At 42.4% G+C, this 17158-nt stretch overlaps 2 protein-coding genes across 3 annotated transcripts in view; one reads left to right on the top strand and one right to left on the bottom strand.

The window, feature by feature from the left end:
* The window catches only part of LOC137430274 (keratin, type I cytoskeletal 18-like), a 28381-nt gene extending 23503 nt beyond the window's left edge, over window positions 1-4878 (top strand). The window contains exons 6-8 of the mRNA XM_068121026.2: window positions 690-910; window positions 3368-3398; window positions 3806-4878. Coding sequence (XP_067977127.2) covers window positions 690-910; window positions 3368-3389 — 243 coding nt within the window. The 3' untranslated portion in view covers window positions 3390-3398; window positions 3806-4878. The remainder of the gene's footprint in view (window positions 1-689; window positions 911-3367; window positions 3399-3805) is intronic.
* A 7489-nt stretch (window positions 4879-12367) lies between these two features.
* DNAJC13 (DnaJ heat shock protein family (Hsp40) member C13) overlaps window positions 12368-17158 on the bottom strand; it is an 88468-nt gene continuing 83677 nt past the window's right edge. For both annotated transcript variants that reach the window (XM_078780522.1, XM_068121022.2), the window contains 5 exons: window positions 16965-17144; window positions 16586-16726; window positions 16236-16379; window positions 15944-16043; window positions 12368-14762 (listed from right to left, as the gene is read on the bottom strand). In XM_078780522.1, coding sequence (XP_078636648.1) covers window positions 14662-14762; window positions 15944-16043; window positions 16236-16379; window positions 16586-16726; window positions 16965-17144 — 666 coding nt within the window. In that variant the 3' untranslated portion in view covers window positions 12368-14661. The remainder of the gene's footprint in view (window positions 14763-15943; window positions 16044-16235; window positions 16380-16585; window positions 16727-16964; window positions 17145-17158) is intronic.

The raw sequence follows: 17158 nt of genomic DNA, 5'->3' as shown, positions 1-17158 counted from the left end.
TCCTGATTGTGCAGTCAATTCGACTGCCGTACAGAGTTTCGTGTGTGCTGGGATTGGGGGTGGAGGCGGAAGGGTGCGACCCACGAAGCCTGATGGTTTAGGTCCACAAGTCTATAGGATTTGGAGGGAAACATCAAGTTAAATTTTGAAATGAAGATAAATTGTGATCAATAATCTACCATATAAAACACAATGTCGGTTTGTGTGTTTATACAGATGTCTGTCCCCCTTCGTAAGGGTAGGTTTTAAAGGCCAAACTTTTAACACGAATGTGTGTTCACTAGGGTATATTTTTGAGGTTAAAACAAACTCGAAAAACATTTTCCATGAAAGAGTAATGATGCCTCTTCTTTTGGAAATGTAGACGGTGGCTTGCAAAGAGCCTCAAGGGTGGTGTACAGAAGCCTTTTTTTAAATAACGATAAATACAATGTGCAGAGTGGTGAAAATCGCTGCACGTGATGTGCATCGCGCACAGAGTAAAACAAGCGTTCATTTTCATCCGTATGATGTCTAATAATAAAAAAAGATATAAGCACATCTGACAGTGACCACTGTGACGCTAGCCCTAGACCGAGTCTTCAGACTTTGGCATGCTCATGAGGCTGTACCGTCGAATAAACTGTTCCAACCCGTCATTGTTAACGGGCTTTTTACTAGTCAAATAACATTTCTCCTTGTTCCTACAGAAAGAATTTGTCAGGAAGTCGTTAACCGATGTCGAAATACATTTCACCTCGGAACGAAACCGAGTGAAGGGCTATCTGGCGCAGTATGAGTCGACCTTGGCTGGGCTCAAGGAAGAGCTGGAAAAACAGCAGAGTGCTTACGAGCAGCTGATGAGGTCCAAGATCAGACTGGAACAAGAGCTCGCTGAATACCGCAACCTGCTGGAGCACGGCGAGGCACAGTGAGTATTTCAGAGGATGTGGTGTCAAGGCCTGGGTGAGGTGCCTAACCGAACCTGAGAGGGCTGGAGATCAAGATCAAAAATGACAAGTTCCTTATGGTCTTAGTAAGTTTTGCAACCTCAAAAATACCATTCTTCGGTCGTATGCGTGACGCATTATTCATTTGCCGTGACGCTGGTGCAATGCCCCTTGTAAGTTATAGCAGGGATTTGCCATTTGTTCAGGGTACCGACGATAGCTCGACTACTCATTGAGAAGGCCACCATGGGATGTTTGACTGGTCACCCAGGTTAACATCTGCCAGACGGATGGCACACGTAGATGCGTCGCCTGCCTGCGAAACATCAAGGTGTGTGGCTGCGTCGAGATTTGAACCCAGAGAGAGACAGTCCAGAGAGAGACAGAACCCAGAGAGAGACAGAACCCAGAGAGAGAGAGAGAGAACCCAGAGAGAGACAGAACCCAGAGAGAGAGAGAGAGAGAGAGAGAGAGAGAGAGAGAGAGAGAGAGAGAGAGAGAGAGAGAGAGAGAGAGAACCCAGAGAGAGACAGAACCCAGAGAGAGAGAGACAGAACCCAGAGAGAGAGAGAGAGAGAGAGAGAGACAGAACCCAGAGAGAGAGAGAGAGAGAGAGAGAGAGAGAGAGATAGACAGAACCCAGAGAGAGAGAGAGACAGAACCCAGAGAGAGAGAGAACCCAGAGAGAGAGAGAGAGAGACAGAACCCAGAGAGAGAGAGAGAGACAGAACCCAGAGAGAGAGAGAGAGAGAGAGAGAGACAGAACCCAGAGAGAGAGAGAGAGAGACTTTTGACTTTTGTATCCTTTTATTATAAAAGTATAAAACCATTCCACAAAGCAGTGTTAAACCAAGCAACGAGTTCAAAGAAACCAACAACTTCATAAGGATCATGAACACACCAAAAAAGAACAAAGGATATTCAAAAGAAACCAGCAAGTATAAAAATTTTACAAACCAAAGGTGAGGACACAAACAGAAACCACAAACAATTTTAAAGGAAATGCTCCCGCAAGAGCTATGAACACATCAAGAGCAAATTAAGCGTTTAATTAAATTAAGCGAAAAATTGAGAAAGGGAAAGAGAGAGGGGGAGAGAGAGAAGGGGAGAGAGAGAGACTTTTTAAAATTTTATTTATTGGTGATCCCAATGCGATCCAAATGCACAGACCAGGAGATAAACCTCGCACAACCAGTAGCCGGGAGTGACAGAGCATCCGTGTCCTTCCCAACCGTGTTCCTTTCTGAACGCACCTTCTAACACGTCACCATGTTCACTGCTGGAGGAATGTTTGTGAACGCATCACATCATAACACTTTTCCGATATGTTTTCCTTGATGAACTTGGGGACTCGTGAGCCACTCCAGAGGTGTTGGTAAAAGGCCGATCGTAATGGGCAGGTGCTCCATCTTGGAGGTGCTCCATCTTGGAGGTACGCCATCTTGGAGGTACGCCATCTTGCAGGCACGCAATGTTGCAGGTTGTCCATCTTGCAGGTTATCCATCTTGCAGGTGCTCCATCTTGTAGGTTCTCCATCTTACAGGTGCTCCATCTGTATGACGCTTTGGAGTTGCAAGCTTTCTGGGGCTACAGCGGTGATCCGTTCACTCATTTACCCCCGGGTCGAGCTGTCAGATGCGACACGAGGCCGAGGCTTCAGACTATGGCACGCTGATGAGGCTGCACCATCAAATGAACAGATCCAACCCATCATATTTGATGGGCTTTTTACTAGGATATGTCATAACTCATAACCTGAAGAGAGAGAAACGATTAAGAGTTTGCAGAAAGTATGCAGTACAGTCCTGTATTAATTAATATATTTTGAAATTGTCGTTTTTTTGGTCCACCCTGTAATTTGTGGACACCCTGAATTTTGTATTTGTAAAAGGTTCAGGTGTAGAGGATGGCCTAATGGAGGACCACACTCACCTCTAAGCTGTCTAGCCCGGGTTTGAATCCCGACCCACTTATAAACTGCCATCCTGGTGCTTCACAGGGAGGGTGATTCATCAATGTGTGTGTCGTCCCTCGGGTGGACGTTAAACTGGGCGTTTGACAGCCGTCATTGGTGGATGTTAACTGTCACATGGTGTCCTTCATGAAGAGTAGGCGAGCTATCTCCGGCACCCTGAAAAATTCCAAATTCCTGAACCAGAGTTGTCACCTGACCAGGATTGTCGCCTAACATCTGCTTTGGCAGCACCAATGCTCTGCATGCTCTGCACTGGACATGGTACATTATGATGTTGATGATGATGATGATGATGATGAATACAGATTAAACATTTTGATGTTCATCGGATAAGAAGCAAATGCATGAAAGTGCAGAAAATGCCATTGTATTGAAGAATTCATGTTAATGGAAGAAAACAAGAGGCCTTTGGCAGGTTTACATCTGGATATTTATGCTTTTTTTTTCTTCTTTTTTTTACAGAACATGTTACAGCAACTGTTAGCACAGTGAGGTTGGTATAAGCATCTCTAACAAACCAGCACATCATCTGGAGGTGACACAAGGCCCCACACCAAAAAATTGCCACTAGGAATTTCTGGAATATCTAGTATTGCAGGAGCAGCGCACTGTTTCAGGGAATTCCCTTCATTAAATTAAGACTATGCAAAGAAAAACAATGCTTCCTGAAAGTATCTAAGTTGAACAGAGCACATGAATAACACAGGTTGACTTGTAATTATTAGACTTGCCCAGACTGTGTTGTTCTTGTCCATCTTGGTGACATTCTGTTGCTCATCTACAGGTTATTCCTCAACCCACTTCCTCCCCCATGGCTATTTTGATGTTCTGGAGGCCTTGCTCATGTCCACTTCTGATATGTCCACTTCTCTACCCAACTACCCTTCCTTCTGCTTGCAGGCTATGAAGGTCTTGCCCTGATCAATGGTCGAAGGTCTCTAAAGAATGACACAAGTTGCTCCTGGCCCTAAAAACAATATGTGGAAAAGCATTTGTTCTACGATTGCATTGGATAAGCCGAGATTACAAAAATTTAATGCAGATTTAAATATCTTTCGGTAATCAATTTATCATGCTTAAAAAATGATGCTGCACAAACATTCCTTTTTTGTCTACAAAGTCGAGGCTCATGGAGAAGCGAGAACATAGAATGGATGAGGATGTAACAGAACTAAAGGAACAGTAGGAAGAGGAAGAAACACACAACAACAGAGTTGAGGGACAAAATGGAGGGAGACTTGGACAAATAGGGGATATGGGGAAGATTTAGGGGTAGGTGAGGTGGACAAGATGGACACAGAAAAAAAAATTCTCAGGAAGGAAAAACTGGAAACTTGGAAAGAGGTGGGCTTGGGGAGGGTGGGGTAGGTAAAGATCATGGTCATGGATGGGGGATGATCTAGTATGGTGGTGAACAGCTGTCTTGAAGATTTGGAGGGAAGATTGAGATTGAAGATTTGGAGGTTGATTCCACATCCACAGGCAGGGAAAATAGGAACGAATGAGTGGAGGTGAGCAGTGATCTCGTTGGTGAAAAATGCCAGAGTCCAATATTCACGGGCAATGCCATAGTCGCTTCATCGCATTGATAGTTTCCTTTAACTAACCAAACATTAAAAACTAGACAACTTATGGTCTTAAGGGTGGTGGGAGGTTTTACTTTTCTTTGCATCAAGAACACGAAGCCGGTAATTGGTAATGATATGGAATAAACCATCACACAAAGACTTTTCCCTTTGGACACCATTTTCTAATTTCCAGGAGAGGGAGATTTGCCTCCGTGCAATAAAATTAATAAACAAAGGAAGACATTTGTGACGTCACAAAAGGCACGTGACAACAATGCATTGCTGCTCTGTTCAAACATTCATGGGTTTTAATGCATACTAGAATTAACCACCAGCCTAAAGTGATTTATAAACATTTCAGTGATTGTAATAATGAATCTAATAAAAATTACACAACTATAATAATTATCCTGTTTGTGTATTTCATTTAAGATTCTTTACCAAATACTTTATCTTGGTCAAAAATACAAATAGCCTCTGTTGTTAGCTCACCTGGAAAGTTGCTCCGGGGAGCTCATGCGATGGCGTGCTGTCCGTCCGTAAACATTTGCAACTTATCCGAAACCGCTGATGGGATTGTGACCAAACTTGGCACAAATTATATTTGTTATGTTGCAAAATTGACCGCAACCTTCATCACCCGTGATGGACCAATGTTTGTTCATGGTATTTAAAAAATCAGGGTTTAAGGAGATGCGTGGGGGGTTTGACCCGCTAAAATAGTTATTTGCTCTCTTTTCCGAAACTACACAAACAATTTTGATGAAACTTGATCACAACTTTCATCACCAGTGATATACCAATGTTTTTTTCAAGGCATTAGAAAAATCAGGGTCCAAGGAGGTATACATGTGGGGGAAGGGTTTGCCCCCCAAAATAGGTATTTTTTGTTTGTTTAACCCTCTGGAGTCTACAAGCTGATTCTATCGGCTTCACGCATGCGCCGAAATATCTACAAGCCGAATTTATCGGCTCTAACCGCATTCAAATTTACCGCGCAATTACCGCCTCCTGGATAGTCGACTCCAGAGGGTTAAAGTCTTATGATTACATTAGTATGATTCTACATGCTGCCCTGTCTTCTAACAACCATTGAAATTGGTTTAAAATACCTTGATACTGTTTAAAATATCTTTAGTCAGTGTAGTATATTGCTTTATTATACCAGGTGAGCGCCCGGGAGTATTTCCCCTATTTTTGATCTTCCTGGCATAAAACCAAACTGATTGTTGTCCATATTTACCACTTTTCTTAGTCTTCTTTCAACCACATTTTCAAATGTTCAAACTGTCATTGCCTGCTCTGTAAGCTTAGCATAAATAGTGGTGGTGGTTTGTATGCGGCCTGTGGTTGCTGGTTGCATCATTTTCTGGCGGCTCGGTTGTGCTGCTGATGCAGTGTCCCCATTACCAGGAAGCTGGTACTCATTTTGCGGAGCTCGGAAGGCCGAAATAACCTACCTGGTGTTAATTCAATGGCATGGCAGGGACTTGAACTCAGGACTCTTAAGAACTCGGGCAAACCACCTTGACTGTTAAGCCAACACCAAGCTTACCATAACTTGTAATAGGCGTCCACAACCATCTTGACCAATGACCATGTTGTGGAACGTCGACTGAGACCATCACCTTTCCATCTTTATGAATTAGCCCTCGTTGGACTTGGTCCGAAACGGCATTGGGTCTCAACCATCCATCTGCGCACCTGTACGTGCGTCCATCCATCCACAGCCATATCTGAGATGTATGGACCAATTTTGGTCAAACTTGGCACAAATACAACACATAATATGCACATCGTTTTGTTTCGTGATGCGATCAAAGATGGCCGACTGGCGGCCATTTTAGTTGTAAAATTCCGATGTTGAACACATCCTCAACTATTTCTAGGACTAGCATTTACCGATCTTGTTCAAACTTGGCACACAGATAATGATTGATGGCTTACATACATGTCATTTTTTTTTTAGATCAGATCCAAGATGGCTAACTGGCGGCCATTTTGTTACTTAAAAGTGTCCCCAATTATTTTTTCGGACAAGCATGGTCCGATTTTGTTCAAACTTGGCACAAAGACAATACATGAAAGCATACATACACAGAAGGATTTGGTTTTGTAATTCAACCAAATATGGCAGCCTTCAACTCCATCCAGCAAAATTACTAAAACCATGGGGGTTATGACATTTTGTGTCTTTCTCTTCGTTTGCTTTTAAATTTGTTTTCTCTGCAACCACTTGAGTGATCGACACAAAACTTTCAACATAGGAGTGCCGACACATGGAGAATGTTTAAACAAAGATACATGATGATTGGATGGAAAATGCAACCGGTGTTCCAAAAGGTCTTTTCTGTAGGCATGGCCGGTTGCAGGATGTCTCGCATATCAGGAACTAGCACCCCGAGTAAAGTTGTATTTGTACCCCGAGTAAAGTATATAAGTGCTTATAGCTGGAATACCCCCGGCGTTGCTCAAACGAAAAAGAAACAACATATTTGAAACGAGGGCAAATATAATGGAAAAGCAATTACATCCAAATGAGAATCCATCACAAATGTCAAATCCTCATTTTACCTTTTTGTTGAATATCAGCTGCTGAATGTACTGTTCATCACGTTGCTGAGTTAAGTATGATGCCGTTAAGAAAGAAGAAGAAGAAGAAGAAGAAGAAGCAGCTTTACCATCAACCTCGTACACTTCCGGCATTGTTTGATTTATTTGTGTTCAAATGTTTGTGAATTGTTTTGTATTTATTTATGTGAATATGTACTTGTATATAAGTATAACTGTCATTAATCAAAAAGGCTTTGGCACTATAGAGATTTTTTTTAATCCCCAAAAACGAACTTAAAAAAAAAATATATATATATATGTATTTATATATATATACTAGTGGACTCACCCATGGGAATCCCACGGGCATGGACGTGTGTGACATTTCGAGTTAGATGCTGCACCTGCACATTCAGTTTCACAATACACACACACACATTATATATATATATATATATATATATATATATATATATATATATATTATATATATATATATATATATATATATATATGCACGCACACGCACACACACACACACACACACACACACACACACACGTTTTAAAGTGTACGTGCCCTTCCCCCCACCCCCCACCAGGCAACGTGGGGTACTTCTGTTGGTAACTAATAAAATAAAAACGAAGAAATATCTCTTGATGATTTCCTGAAATTCGGTGAAATTCGCTCGGTGAATTCACTCGGTTCCTCGGTGAAAAATTTCCTTTGGGTGGTGTATAATCGCTCCAAACGAAATATCTCAGCAATTTCCCATCTGTTAATTTATTTAATTTACATATGTGAATTACACGTCCATGCACACGTGAAATAGAGTTGGTTTTTGCACACGTGAAATGAACACGTGAACCTTTACTTCCGGATAATAATGTTGAATGAAATAAGAAGAAGAAATATATGTCGGCATCATTGTTGACGTTTTTGTGACGACTGTCATCAAATGGAAAAGTAGTATATCTTAACGGAAAAGAAAAAGCGAATTTTTAATATATGTTGACATGTTGCCGTCTTGTGTCATGTTGGGTGGTGTATGATACATCGTGGCGCAATTTTTTTTTAAACATATCTCTGCATTTTCCTGTGTGTGCGTGAATGTTCTGTTATTGCTCACACCGAGTCTAAAACCATCTATAAAAATGAAATCACATGGTGAGTTAGATTGGAGATAAAGGTGTGAGAGAGACTCAATGACCTTGAAATTACAGGCCTTTGAGAATTCATTTCATTCTATAAACGGAAATTTTCATGGGATTTTATTCCCGGTTTTTTTCAACCGAGTCTAAAACTATGTTAGCGACTGTGAAAAATGAAATGATATATCGAATTAGAGTTGAAATAAAACTGAGAGCAAGACAGCACGGGCCTAACGAAACAGGCCTCAAAGCTATGCGAGTTAATAAAATGGTGGACATTTGTTTATATGAAGCCTCTCCCAGAAAGGGTGGAGCTACTCTGTAAACGGAGTAAGCCACACCCCAGACAGACAGAATCACCTATGGCTAATACAATATTGTTACGGACCGCGGACAAGGATGTTGGTTTGCCGAGCGGATGGCACCGCGGCCTAACAGTTACCCCGATTAACCCGATCCCCGAACGTTGGCCGGATCGCGCCACAGCTATTCAATATGGAAAAGACAAAAGCGACACGGATGTGAAAAGAAGAAGAAGAAGGCGAAAAGGTTGGAAATACGAATATAATTTATTTGCTATTTACAGGCTCAAAATAACCAAGGAGAAGGAAAGATAATAAAATAATTTACAGAAGATTTTAGACACAGTGCAACCTAGCTTATACAAACTTAATTAAATACCCAGGACAGAACAAACAAAGAGACTCACGCGGGCAATGATGATAGGACTGGCGGGAGATGGATGGCTGGAGGGAGAGGAAGGTCCACCGGTACTGCAGCACGATCGGCGTGTTTGGCAGCCGCCGTTCCTTCGCGGCCCTGCTCCGGAACTGCCGTCAAGGCCCCACGCTGCTGTCGTTGCTGCTGTGGCCGCCGCTGCTGCTGCTGTTGTCTGCTGCTGCTGCGGTGGACATCGCACGCTTTTCCAGGACAACAGGCTTCTTGCTGTTAACTACTGCTCAGTCCAACCTTGGCGAGCAAGGCGACGAATAGCAGGCTTTGTGCTTCCCCTGGATGATCTCTCTTTGGATGTTCTCTATGTTCTCTTTCTTGGTCCAATCACTCCTCACCACCGACAACTCCTTGCTTCTTGCGCGCGCGCGCCTTTATAACGCCTCCGGCAATCAAGCCGCCGGCCTTCAGGACACGCCCATCGGTGTGCTCACCTCGGCCCTGGTTGGTCGCGCGACCCTCTGGCTCCGCCCTTGATGACGACGGGCGGGCACGCCCGTCTTCCCCGACCCGAGCACATGTTCAATGGTGGTTTTGGAGGGGATGTAATTGGCAATTGAGGCTTGGCAATGACGAAAGGGGAAATGGAGGTTTTGGGAATGGGAATGAAGAATGAAGGGAATCTACTCTTATTTCACTTGGTGCAATGGAGTGTCATCTTAATGGGAGACAAGGCCTTACCCTAATACACATAATAAAGATATAACTATTGAACAGGGGTATTCTATGATTGGCTAACGTGTATGCTTTATGGACTAATTATGGGACGCCCTTTGACCTTTACACTACGGAGGTATTTACAAGGAATCATTACATTTTACAGAGGGTGATATTTACAACAATTTACTATATAATACAACACAATAAAAAAAACACAAACCTCATATCCGCAACAATATAGATATATTTCCGAAGACACTCCCAGGCACTCTGATGAACCTCTGAAAGTTTGACGAAGATCCGTTCAGCCATCGTGAGAAAAATGGTGACACAGACACACACACACAGCTCTTGTATAGTAGATAAAAGGTCTCTCGTCACTTTGAACAGGTGCACAATAGTGTTATTTGCCCAATCTTCAGGGATCACTCCTTCCCAGACCTTTCTACACAACTTCATCATCCACTCGATTCCGGCATCTCCAACCACCTTCATACACAATTTATTCTTTGCTATCACAATTTCCTTTTTCAAAGTTTTATAATCTATCTTGAGGATCTTTACTCTTTTGACACTTTTTATAAGCTTCATTCTTCTATTTGAATACTTATAGGACTTATTGGATCCACCACGTTTCCTATTCCTTTTGAAACCTGATCGTGGTTATTCCACATTCTTTCATCGAAACACCTTTAAAGAGTTTCTGGAGATTGTTTTTAAGCACTTGGTAATGAGGCCTGGTGTTGGCTTAACGGTTATGGTGGTTGGCTTAAGATCTTAGGGTCTTGAGTTTGATCCCCTGCTCAGTTAAATAACATTAGGTGGCTTCAAGCAGCCATCCATCCGAAGTCAGCAAAGTGAGTACCAGCTAGCTTGGGAGAGCGGAGGCGGTAGGGGGTAATCAGTCATTCAAGCATCCTGCGGAATGGCGACCCATCAACGATTGTACTCCTTAGCCAATGAAACTGCTTCGGCAGCTCAATGCGCCTCAAGACGTGAAAGGAAAGCCAAGAATGCACATTATCAATGTATTTTGGTACAAAGAACTATCACACAAAAGCACCCCATAATGCAAAAAATAAAAACTCTGTGTGTGTCGACCACTTCTTTAAACACCCCAATTATTTCCACCACCTTGTGGGGTCGGTAACTTCTTTTTTTTTTTTTGGCCAAAGTCTGACGGACCAGCTCGGCAGGCCCAACGTTCAATTTGAAGCTGTTGAGAATTTGAAATTTGTTCAAGGTTTCAGTGCTAACTCACCCACTCGTCGCAAAAGACAGTGAGGATCTTTAATTCCTCGGTCTATTGCAAGAGACGTTCTGACTTGTTGGACTTTCGTTGTGTGCTACATGGGGCACCATTTAAATGAATTTAAACTAATTACCTCTGCCACCAAAGGTGGATGGAGATTGTTTTCCACCCCCTCTGTGAACAAGAAATCTCGAAAAGTTGTGGCCGGATTCGGACGACATTTTGCGGAGCGTTTGTGACAAGGACGAAATTATTAGATTTTGGTGAAGATCCGGATTCGGCTACTATCAATTTTTTTAAGTGATTCTTTACCATTGGGAGATGGGGCCAAAAACGATAAATAAATAGCAGGATATCTCAAACGGTTGTGGGCAGATTTGGACAAAATTTGGTGGAGAAGTTGGGTGTCTAACAAGGACGATTCGATTCGATTTTGGTGAAGATCTGAATATGGATTCGGATACGAGAATTATTTAATCTTTAAGTGATTCTTCACCATTGAGTGATCGGGCTAAAACAGATACATAGCACGATATCTCAAAAAGTTATGGACGAGTTATGACTAAACTTGGTGGATGAGTTGGCTCGGTGACAAGAACAAGCCGATTAGATTTTGGTTCAGGTCCGAATCCAGATCCGGCCTATCAGTGGAATATAAAACAAACTGTTCAGCCTGGCAGAGGTTTGCGCTCTACCGAGTGCCGTTCTCGTTAAAGTCTGCAGTTGAGCCCACCACCACTGTTATCCTTTCCCATTTTGTTTAAAATCCTTAAAGCATTTTTTGTTGGGTTGATCCGAGTATTCTGGTGCGTACAAGTTACAAATAAGCCTTGATATGTTTGTAGATGATTAAGTAGAGCTTATGCTTGTATATTGGCCCAACGCAGAGTCTGTTACATGTACGTGCATGGAAATAATAAATCAAAATAGGTGATGGGGGCAGATCACAGGGTGCAAAGCTTAGTGATCCTGCAAGAGGCCAAACCAGTCAGCCAGCCATGCGATTGGATTGCAGCGAGATTAGGATCATTTATGGCTGTACCATAGTCCTGGTTAGGCATTCTCTGAGATAATGTCCACTGGCTTCCCTCTCACCCCCAATAAATATAATGCTGAACAGAATCGGCTGACCTGAGTGAAGCCAATAGCTGCAATCACATGGTTTGCCAGCACAGCCAATTTTTTATCTGCACAGACTATAGAATGTCCGCCATTTTTTCTCCTTTCTCTGTAATCAAGTAGCTCGTTAAATCAACGTGATGCCACTGAATGGCTACTTATCAGCAACCCGAATATTCGAGCGAGGATTATCTTGGCAATCACTGCCGCACCCAGATGCCCTGCCGGTCCCAAGTGCAATCAATGACGTGGTGTAAATTAGCCTTCTGAGATGGAAGATTAGTTTTTATCAATGAAGCAAATTGTAAACCTCGATTATTGGCCAATAAACAACAGAAACTATCTTGGCCATTGGGTGTGGCATTTCTAAATACGTCCTTGCGATGACTGTCTTTGGGGCAGAATACAACAAAGAACACACAAGAGATTTCAAAAGCGTAAGCATTTATACATTTCAAGCAAAATCAGGAGATGTCAAAGTGAAAAAAAACTGACCCAAAGTGTACAACCCAAAGTAGGAATTTAACTTTAAATGACTTGCATGATGGAGTTTAACGTTTATACACAACTTTGGAATGCATTACATGTCAAAGGTAACGTAAAAAGAACCATCTCGCCTCCTTGCTTCTTCCACATTCTTTATATTAACAAGTTATCCGCAATCTTCATCGATTACAGGAAAATGGATGCCAGAAAGGGGGGCTGAACAATCTGTGCAGGGGATTTAACACCCCTATGGCTTTTTTTAAACGTTACAAAATGCATAAGGCTGGCGAGCAAGCGAAAGCGGGAGTGGAGGACGGTGGACGCCAATCTTCAACCAACAAATTAGCAGGGAAGAAACGATGAAGAACTGTTTTTGAAAAATTTTAAACCATGTATTTGAAAACTTGTCCCACAAACTTGCCTGCCTGCTGATGACTGCCATCGTGGTTCCGTTTAATGAATAAACAGACGGTGTTGGATTTTGGTGCCAAAGTTACTATTCTGCAACTGAAATGTTCGATGAAGAATAAAGGAGAAACGGCGATCAGACAAATACATCACAGTCAAACTGTTTCACGGGTCGTTCAAAACACTTTCGAACGGTTAAGATACAAGTGCAAGAAAAAAAAAATCAACTCCTTTGACGTGAAAGCAAACTATATAAAACAAATCTACATTCTGCAACTGGCAAAATGCCTGTGAAAGCCAAATGTCAGTAAACTGGGACTCTGCCCTCAGTTTAAAAAAATATATAATAATAATAATAAAAATAAAATTGTCCTGCATGTTTACCAGCACTTCGCTTTCAAAGTCTGCAAAGCGTGAAAGTCTGTTGATCAAACTGCAAAAAAAAAAAAAAATTAAATAAACACGATCACGTGTCACGCACCGGAAACAAGACAGGCCGGCCTTAAGTGGGAGGTGTTTAACATTACAGCAGATTAAACAAAAAAAAACGTCCAGCAACAGGTGTACCCCTTCACTGACAACACTCCAGTGACTGGTGAAGCGGTGAGTACAGCAGTAAACTCAAGTCAATTCCAAACTAATTGGCACTTAGTGCAGTATTATCCAGACTCCCATGTCCACGTAACAACGAGCACCGACGGTGGAGATTTTGACAAAGAAAAAAAGAAAAAAAAGCGAACAAAGCCGAGCATAATTATCTGTCTTTTAACAAACACTCTGTCAGGCGGTAACGATAATTATTTGCAAGATCCAATAAACCAACGGTGAAATTGAATGTTTGTGGTGTTGTATTTTCTTTTCTTTGGTGCTTCTGATGGGCTGCACGTCAAAATGAGGAAAACAGCCTGTGGACCCAAGATGTGACCGTTAAAACCGCCTCGAATCAACATCTCAAAGTCCTCGTAAATCATGATAACTTCAGCAAAACCACATAATGAGATTAAACAAGGTTTTCTGTTAGGGAGCATACATTCAGAATTATTTTTTTTTTTTTGCAGAAACCCAATTATTCTGTGGAAGCAGATCATTGACGAAATAAGAATTCAATAATTTTTTTGTTAATCTGAGCATTTCTTCACCAACCATAATTCGACAGTCGATTCCTTATTTAAATGCTACAACTGTGGAATTGGAAAAGGCTTAGAGAAAGGATTGCAATTGTTATCTAAGTTAGTACAATCACACAGGAAGAAACAAGTTATCCTACATTTCAACTCCAACCATTTGTTAACCTGCTACTTATTCAACAATTTCCACCTCCTGAACTCCACACTTGGCAGGCAAAAGAGGTAGAGCAGCAGAGCAAGAGGTAGAGAGCAGCAGAGCGAGAGAGAAGTAGAGAGAGAGAGCAGCAGAGAACGAGAGGGCGAGCAGCAGAGCATAGAGTTAGATGACTAGATAAAAAAAAAAAAAACCAGCTGTGTTGTGTCCGTAAGTGTTTGCACAATCTGAGTATGAAGCAGTCGAAGAGGGTTCTTTGCTAATTCGAGTCCGGCATCAACAAAACATGACGTAGAAATAACATCACATTCGATGATCATATCGTCCTGCACAGCTACAGGGCTGCTCGTTTTTCTTGCAGAAAGTCCGCTTGGCTCAGATCGGATCTCTGCAGTCAACAAAGTACATGCAATCATAAAGCACAAGGTTCTCCAAAGTCATATTACGTGAAGACTTCCAGGATGCAGGAGCATCAAACAACTTTGCGGATTGAAATTAGTCCAGCAGGTCCAGTATTTGAACACAATCGGGTGGGTCAAACAGGGTTCAGCCCTGTACGTCACTCGCTTCGGGGTCAATTGGTGGTGGGGTACTGGGCACCACATTGGCAGCAGTACCAGCTGTGAGATATCCAGCTACACCAGGCCCTGAGGGGTGTAAAGACACAATGGGTACAGTTTGGAATAAATTCAGTGAGGTATAATGAGGGAGGTAATGGGGACCAAAAAAAATTGACATGGGCAGAAAAAAAAAGGAAGAATTTATAGAACCAAATAATATATATATATTTTTTGAGTTGGTTGATCGGGCTTGAAAACAGAGCACAACAGATATGGACGATAGTATCAGCAATAAATAAAGAAGTTCAAATAGAATATCAAACAGGATTTATTTTATCAACTCTCAAGCAAAAATAAAGTGGGAAGTTGTTAATTGGCCAAAATATAGCAAAACCATTCCAGGGGAGTGGGAGGGGTGTGCTTGGAGGGGGAAGGGGCAGGGGAGGGAAGGAAGGAGGGAGGAATTATGCAAAAAGTGCAACAGAATAACATTTACACGGCAATACAAAATACAGAATTTATTTTAATTAGAACAGCACTCTACCGACACCACGACGGCGACCGATATGCCTCCGCCGATATTATTACATTGTTGTGCATACTTGTACACCAAGCTTGATTTAGATCTCAGCAGCTGTTCTCAAGCATCACATTTTTACCGGAAATGACATCTGACGACAAAATCTAATCCGTTCATCTTTGCATCATAATAGATACTGATAGCAACTTTGGTCAAAATGCCATCACTGGTTCACAAGTTATGGTGGTAACAGGATTTTAACCTAACATGACCTTTGGCCAAGTTTGAATTTGAGCCCAGCAGCCATTCTGAAGTTATAGACCTATTACAGATTTTGATCTTTGACCTCTTGACCTCAAAATCGAATCCACTCATCTTTACATCATAGCATATACCTGCACTTGATCTAAGTTTGATTTAAATCCCTTCAGCCGTTCAAGTTATAGTGTTAACGAAAACCTATCATGGACGCATGTGCCTCCGGCGACTTCCCCAGCGAAGGCATAAAATATTCCAAAAAGTTTAGGGATTATAAAACATGACCATTCAAAAGGAATATTCCTGACTAGTCATTGTCATCATGGAATCAGTGCATGAGGAAGGTGAGTGGTGGACAGTGGAGGGGGAACAAAATGGTGAGATCAATTAAATTCATTTTTTGTGCAAATTAATTTTGGGATGAGGGGGGAAGGGTGGAAAGTGCAAATCTGCACAACCGGAGGAGGGGCCTCAAGACAAAGTAACTTACCAGTGAGGTAGCCACCGCGAGACGTTTCCGAAATGAACAGGTCGTGCTTTTGGTCTTTGTAGGCTGCCCAGACGGTGGAACGAGACAGGATTTCATTTATCTGAAGGAAACAAAAATTAATCAAACATGCAGAGGATTAAACCAAACTATTAAAAGCCTGTAGTCAATTTGGCCAAACTTTACAAAGGTCATAGGTCAGCACAGCCACAGCCGAGGGGTACAGTCACAGTGCTACCACATCTGAAAGAGAAATGTCAGAACTTAAAGTGAAGATCACACGGATTAACTTTACCTGATCACCATACTGCATACTCTGTGCCATTGACTTCAGCGTCTTTACAATCTGTGCTTTGGTACTTCCTGGGTTGGCCACGGCATCTAGGCCTAATCCTTCGAGCAGCTGCAGCAGATGGGGTACAAGTTCTACCCTCAGGGCCTGCATGGGAAAGACAAAGTTTAATTCGACTTTACGTTCCATAATCAAGGCGGCACATGTCACGAGGCGATTATTAATCAGAGAAAAACAACTATCATTAAAAGTTTGAATCGCTAAAAAAAACAAAAACAAAGGAAGATGGTTGAGGGTATTTGTGGACTGGCATCATTATAGAATAATGGCAAATCCGTTTAATTAACAAACACCTGCGCAAGAAGCTCAGGCTGATCTCGTTGGAACATCCGATTCAACGTCTCACAGGCGAGTCCAGCCATGTCAGGCCGGACCTTTATTCCTTCACGAAGAGGTCCCACTGTCTCGAGCCCTGCCATGGCCCGCACACACACCTGAGGAATGGTGGACAGGTGGACGGGTGGGGATGAAGAAGAGGAAAATACAAAATGTCATAGAAAGGACCCGTGATGATCATCACAAATGCTGGAAGTGGTTTCCTTTCTGGCGATTCTTTTTAACAAGGCAATTTGGAAATGGCATACAGTTATGAAAATTGAACACCTCAACCCACCCCACCCCTTCCACTTTCTCCGGAAACACCGAGATACCCACAAATATGGCCTATCCCACCTCGCTGCTGGCCAGGACATGCACGAGGCGCATAGAGGACTTGCAAATGGCAAGATTCTGGTGAGCAAGTGCTTGAAGCAAATGGGGAAGGTGTCCAAGTGGTGGAACATGGTCGGCCAGCTGCGGTTGGGCCAAAAGTAGTTCCACAGTTGCTGTAGTAACCGTTTCAAGGGTCTCTCCCTGGTGAGAAAAAA

The sequence above is a fragment of the Myxine glutinosa genome, chromosome 6 (genome assembly GCF_964187855.1).
Source record: "Myxine glutinosa chromosome 6, kmMyxGlut1.1, whole genome shotgun sequence".
Classification (NCBI taxonomy): Eukaryota; Metazoa; Chordata; class Myxini; order Myxiniformes; family Myxinidae; genus Myxine; species Myxine glutinosa.
This window is presented reverse-complemented; position numbering and strand designations above follow the sequence as displayed.